The following is a 6,947-nucleotide window of genomic DNA, read 5'->3' on the forward strand; positions in this document are numbered from 1 at the left end:
GATTCCTTCGGATTCGCCTCTTTTCTTCCTCATTCCCTCGGGGAGTTACTGATCTGAATGAAGTCACTTTCCTCAGCAGTCCAGCCCAAACTGGCCCCTTCTAGTAAAAATGTCAGCCATTTGCCCTGTCCCCTGGGCTCCTGAGATATTCTAATATCTCCTCTGTTGCATACAGACATTCCCAAAGCAAACACTCAGTGGCTGAGAGAGGCTGGGCCCTTGGCCTGACCTTTGGCCTCTAAGTCACCCTGAGTGAGGCCTTTCGTCCGGTTCCTCTTGTGACCTCGCAGCTCTAACACTCCCATGGAACAGCCACTTTTCCTCGCCCAGGTACGTTCCTTCTGTCCATTTCTGACCTAACACCTTGCAAGTGCCTGACTCCCATGTACTAAACCTGAGAAAACTTACTGAATTTTCCAATAAAAATTGCTAAATAAATACAGCAAGTATAAGCAGCCAGACTAAAATACCTAAAAATATATATATATATTTTGTCTTTTTTTCCGTGTCCGGCAACGGGACCGCAACCCTCGGTGTTGCTCCCGCGCCTCGCTCAGCCAGTGAGCGGGAACCGGTCTGCATGTGGGATCCGAACCCTCAGGCGGGAGCGCTGCCGCGCTTCCCAAGCGGCGCACTTATTCAGTTTGCCACCGGGCCGGCCCTACCTAAAAATATTTTGATACGCATATTTGAAATCCCTTTGCAAAGAATGTCTAATACTGAAGCCTTACCTTCCTGTAGAAGAGAGTCAATAAAGGCAAAAAAGAGCTTCTCCAAATCTTCCAAGTCAGAGAATGGGCGCTGAGACCAAACAGTGGCTGCAATCAGAGGACACCTCTCAATGACATTCCCAAACACGTCCGTAAATTCTCCAGAGTCCATGGAGCTGACCTTCTCAGTGTCCATTGCTTGTGTTCGACTGCAGGCAGCAGTGCGCCCAGCTCCCCTCTCGGTGAGTGACGGATGCCAGCTCTGCTCACCGGGTTATATTTGCTGAATGCACAAGCTTGCTTTTTATGAAACACCAGTTTAGCATGTTTTAATGCCTCTGGGAGAAGCTAATCCAGAATATGTGTGTAATGAACAAACACAGGCTTAAGGTTCTAATCCAGGAAGTAGAGATCTCTGCATGGTGAACATTTCCAATCAAAGCGTTCCCATAATCAAAGCCAGGAGGGGCCACATTTCACTGAGTGGTCGAGCCAGATACTCATAAAATTTTGGTGTTATTAGTATTTTAATGTCATCATTATCCTAGGGAAATTCTCCCTGATTATTCACACAGGTTACAAGTCGATAGATTTTGGATGTTATTGTCCCCCCAAAAAGCATGTGGAAATCTGATCCTCACTGTGACAGTGTTGGGAGCTGTTTGGGTCATGGTGGCAGATCCCTCATGAATGGATTAATGCTGTCCCTGGGGAGTGGGGGTAGTGAGTTCTCCCGTGATTAGTTCCCGCTAGAGCTGGTTGTTTAAAAGACCCTGGCACCTCCCCTCACTCTCTTCTTCTGGCCATGTGATCTGCTTGTACCTGCCCACTGCCAGCCACTTTCCACCAGGAGTAGAAACAGCCTGAGGCCTGTGCCAGATGCAGCTGTCCCAGAATCATGAGCCAAGTTCTTTATAAATTACCCAGTCTCAGGTATTCTGTTATAGCAACACAAAAACGGACTAATACACAGGTCAACCAATTGGAACTTGACTTCCCATCTGTTGTTACTGCTGCCTTAGAGGACAGGTACTATGCTTTACCCTTTCCCTGTATCCCAAATGCTTAGCACAATAGGTACTTAACAAATGTTCATTAAACAGGATGAGGTGTCTAAGGAATAATTCTACCCCGTTCTCAGTAGTCTCTCAAATGCCATTCTGCATTATTTTCTTCTTGAATGTATCTATCCCTATCTGAAAGCACCTTGCTTATTGCATTTATTTACTTGCATATCACCGCTCAGACCCTACTGATCCTGGGAGCCTAGAAACCTTGCATCTTCTTGCTTCTGTATCCTGGGTGCCTAGAACTGTGCCCATGGCAGGCACCAAGAAACACTGTAGGATGAATTAGATTGCCAATTGACCACACAGGTTAGATTTCACACCCTAATGTCTCTGGTGTGCTCAGATACTTCAAAAAGGTTATGAAAAGATTCATATTATCTCTCAATTCTATTTTTCCAAGAACTTTTTGAAGTACCCTTGTATACTCAAAACAAAAGTAATGTTGAAAGTCAAGTCAGACAAAAGGAGGGGGCAGAACTTAAAAATAAAGATATTACTGCTATTTCCCTTTAGAACTGAAAGTGCAAAACATTTCCAAAAGTCATACTAGTTACACTTCAAACAAAAGTAATGTTGAAAGTCAAGTCAGACAAAAGGAGGGGGCAGAACTTAAAAATAAAGATATTATTGCTATTTCCCTTTAGAACTGAAAGTGCAAAACATTTCCAAAAGTCATACTAGTTACACTTCCTAAGCATGGAAGGTGCTCTGAGAAGAACAAGTTCAAATGAATACACGGTGTAGATTAGAGTGATAAAAACCAGGCTCTATAAAAGCATCTGACAATAGGCTGCTCAGTTGATGCTGGGAATGTGATAACGCACATAAAATGCACACTCGTTACCTTAGTCAAAAAGCAACTGGATACCGAACAAATGAATTCAAGTTATCTGTATAAAGAGTTGTCTTTCCTGTAAGCAACTCATTGACCTTTTCTGTAATTCTGCTACTTAAAATTTGCCTGGTGCCTGGGATCAAGTAAAAAAAACAGCAGTGCTAGGGCGTCACCTACTGGCAAGATTACCACAAAGGCCTAGCAGATGGGGCTGCCCCAGTGAAACAGCAACACTGGGCCAAAATTAGTGCTTGTAAGTTGCATTTTTATGCGATGGTAAAAATAAGTACTTATGTCAGTAACACAATTTAACCCAAATTAAAATCAACTGTGTGGTAAGAGTTGGGTTTAATGAGTCTAATTTCATTTTCCCTATAGACGTTTATAAGTGCCATCATTTCACAGAGAATGCTGCCTATTAGATACCATATTTTCATATGCAAAAGGTGTTATAAAGTATGATAATATGAAGAACACCTCTGAATCACTACCCCAAAAAACTATCCAAATGTCATTAGTGTGAGGATGAATAAACAGTGGTAATTTCATACTCACAGTGTACATCAGTGAAATGAAGGAACTTCAGCTCCAGGTAATCCCACGAATGAATCTTAGAAGGAGAATGCTGATTTTTGTAAGGAAAGCAGGATCTGGAAGTCTACATAGAGTAGGAGACCATTTTTATAAAGCTCACGAACAAGAGAATATTCATTTACAGGGAAATCGAATCCTTTAGCACTGCACACAAGGGGTGTACTCCATTGGTGAGTCCAGGTATAAACGTATTTATTTGGCTCCATCCACAGAGAAGTCATGTCCAAAGTGTGCATGTGTCCTGAGCAAAATCACTCTGGTAGAAGGAAATTCATTTATTTTCCTCCCTATTATTACCAACGATCATTGTGGGACAAGCAGTTCAAGAGGGCTTACCAAACACCTGTGGCTCAAGTCCCCCCTCAAATCCTATCAAGATAATAGAAGAATATAAAAATGAAAATAAATTCATATATTCCTCAAAGCTAGAAAGACCATGCATGGGCAGACCAAAGCAGAGGGGACTTTCTAGAGAAGGTAAAGCAGATGAAATTCCCAGTCCTGCTGAGGAGCCTGTGAGTCAGGACAGCGGTACCTGTCAAGGTTCTCAGGTTGTAAGCAGAGGCATACTTGGGCTCACTGCAGCAGAGAAGACTTACTAAAGAGACATTGTGGCTGACAGAAAGACTGGAGACTAAGGCTTGGGAAAGAAGAGGGAACAAAGCAGCTCCAGAAATCTAGGAAGTGGGAACTGTGTCACTCTTCTCAACAACTGATACTGTATAAATAAGCTCCAACTCCTTTTCCCAACCTTGCTTGAATCTAGCCAAGGTACAAAGTTCCAGCACAAGAAAGGAAGTTTATTATCCTAGTGTGGGTCAAGGACCCTACTTGGCTAGAAGGCAAAGCTACCTGACTAAAGTCCCACCAAACTGCATACGCTAGGAAGAAGTTAATACCCCAAGTCACAGTGCTCTTACTGTGAACTGGGAATTGACAAAGATGGCTGAAGAAATACACACTCACCACAACAGGTTCTTACAAATAAAAAATATCACAAAAAGTTAAAAATAGAACTACCATATGACCCAGCAATCCCATTTCTGGGGATATGTTCCCCGCCCCCCCCCAAATTGAAAGTAGGGTCTTGAAGAGATGTTTGCACACCCATGTTCACAGCATTATTCACAACAGCCAAGAGGTGGAAGCAACCAAGTGTCCATCTATGGTTGAATGGATAAACAAAATATAGTACATGCATAAATGGAATATTATTCAACTTTAAAAACAAAGGAATTCTGACATATGCTATAACATACATGAACCTTGAGGACACTACGCTAAATGAAATAAGCCAGGCATAAAAGGACAAACATTGTATGATTCCACTTATATGAGATACCTAGAGTTGTCAGACTCATAGAAACAGAAAGTAGAATTGTGGTTGCAAGGGACTGGGGGAGGAAGGAATGGGGAGTTAGTGTTTAATGGGCACAGAGTCTCAGATTTGCAAAATGAGAGAGTTTTGTAGATGTTTCACAACCATAAGAAGATACCTAACATTATTGAACTGTATATTTAAACATGTTAAGATAGTATATTTTATTTTATGTATTTTTTTACCACAATAAAAAATAAATAAATGCAATAAAATTAAAGTAGAACCCAAGAGTAATCTCAAGGGAAGTGTTAACATGGTTTGGAGACTACAAGTTATTAACTTCAGCTTCAATTTCCTCAGGGAAAAAAAATATTGGTGTAATTTTAGTACCTACTTAGTAAGGTAGTTACAAAAATTAAATGAAATAATGCATAGATATGCATTGGTCTTAACATAGTGCCTAGCACACTGAGAAGGGCCTCACAAATAGAAATATTTAGGTAAATGTTGATACATCGTATGGAACAACAGGCACATTTGAAAATATAGCTAGGGTGATTCATTTATGTAAAAAACAAAGAAGTGTGTGTGTAAATATGTATGAATAATGTAAATACACTTAAATAAGATGGGGGAAAAAATGCCTTAAGCTTTAACAGTAGTTCTCCTAAAGAAGCATGTTGGTATTTGGGTTGTGTGAATAAAAGAGGGATTTCACTTATTACATAAGTAAAAGTAGAAAATGATTTGCATTTTTAATATCAAGCATATTTTATGCTTTTACTTGAATACATACATTTATTGCATCCTGCCTGTATATACAAATATTATATAGGAGTTAAGCATACAAATTGGTATAAATCATACCTGCTTTCAAACTTTTAAAAATCCACTGAAAAGATAGGACATTTACTTAAGATAGATAACAGCTTACAGTAGGTAGACTCTGTTAAAAAGAGCCCACCAGATGATCTAGACAAAAAGCCCTCACGAGGTTTCAGTGGAGAAGGCTGCCCGGTTAGCTCAGTTGGTTAGAGCACCACCTTATAACACCAAAGGCAAGGGTTTAACCCCCCAGCCAGCCAGCCAGCCAGCGAAATAAGGTAAACTTAAAAAAAAAAAAAAAAACCCAAAAAATCTCATGGAATGGGACTTCTCAACAGAAACACACACATACAAACAAAACACTGCACACAATCTCGTTGTCTTGCCCTAAATATACCATGTAAATAATTCAATGACGAACTTTTCTATAGTAGAAATTTTATTTCCATCCATAAAATATATCACTAAATAGCTGAAAAAGTTACATATTATTTTAAAACATAGATTTTAAAAAATCATATTAGCTTCTCCTTAGCAAGTGGTTTGCTTTGTGTATTTACAAGAATATACTACATTTCGGGTACCCAATTTCCACCCAAGCCAGCCTGAAAAGCCTTGGACGCAGGTCAGCGCTCCAATGAAGTGAATTACTGGCTCCTCCTGCCTTGCACACACCATGATTTGATTTTACAAAAGTCCTTTTCAAAACAAGAGTAAATGCAGACAGCTTCTAGAGAAAAGTCCGGCGAAGCAGCAGTTGGTAATATATTTTCTTTTAATGATGAAATAAATCTTGTTTTGGTTATCTACAGCCTGTTTAAGGTAGGCGGGGGCGTGGGGGTGGGGATGAAGTCCTTAAGACTAAATTGTTTCTCTACAAATCTTCAACCTGAGCCTGTAGAGAGGGTGGCCCTGAATCCATCTCTCTGCTAAAAGGTCGCCTGTTTTGGTAGATGGAAGGATGTTCTGAATTATGGCCATCCATGTTCTGATACATCTGGAGACAGACAGGAAAGAGAACACTGATTACCATCTGATTAAGACTTATACATTATGTGCCTTTATTGTAAATTATTTAAATAAAAATGATTGTTTCATATCCATAAGTACTTCTATTATGCACAGGTCTTAGAGTATATTCTACAGATTAACTGACAAAGCAATTTTGGTCCTTCTATTAATGAAGAAATCAAGTCAGAGTCAAATATTTCATTATTGCTTCTACTCAGATATAAAATGTCACTCTAGAAATCTTACAATCGTGCAGAAAATCATCAAAGAGAAAGGCCACAAAAAGAAATCTGCTCATTATCACTTAATACAGGGACTGACCCACAAATATGTATAATCAATTATTTCAATAAAAAAAATACAGGGGACTGATTCTTGAGTTTTCACTTGGGAGGTTGGTGACTTTTTTTTTTTCCCCAAAATGAAAATAACTTTACTTTTTTTTTCTGATTATGAAGTGAACACTCATTCATAGAGCTAATTTAAGCAATACAGAAAAGTATACAGAGGGCCGGCCTGGTGGCGCACTGGATAGTGCGCCGCTTGGGAAGCGCAGCGGCGCCCCCCCCCCCCCCCCCCCC

At 40.1% G+C, this 6,947-nt stretch overlaps 2 protein-coding genes across 2 annotated transcripts in view; both read right to left on the minus strand.

The window, feature by feature from the left end:
• URAD (ureidoimidazoline (2-oxo-4-hydroxy-4-carboxy-5-) decarboxylase) overlaps nt 1-906 on the minus strand; it is a 15,327-nt gene extending 14,421 nt beyond the window's left edge. The window contains exon 1 of the mRNA XM_008588346.1: nt 732-906. Coding sequence (XP_008586568.1) covers nt 732-906 — 175 coding nt within the window. The remainder of the gene's footprint in view (nt 1-731) is intronic.
• Nucleotides 907-5,776: 4,870 nt separating this feature from the next.
• FLT3 (fms-related tyrosine kinase 3) overlaps nt 5,777-6,947 on the minus strand; it is a 47,786-nt gene continuing 46,615 nt past the window's right edge. The window contains exon 23 of the mRNA XM_008588347.1: nt 5,777-6,352. Coding sequence (XP_008586569.1) covers nt 6,230-6,352 — 123 coding nt within the window. The 3' untranslated portion in view covers nt 5,777-6,229. The remainder of the gene's footprint in view (nt 6,353-6,947) is intronic.

Source organism: Galeopterus variegatus, unplaced genomic scaffold, assembly GCF_000696425.1.
Source record: "Galeopterus variegatus unplaced genomic scaffold, G_variegatus-3.0.2 Scaffold4781, whole genome shotgun sequence".
Lineage (NCBI taxonomy): Eukaryota > Metazoa > Chordata > Mammalia > Dermoptera > Cynocephalidae > Galeopterus > Galeopterus variegatus.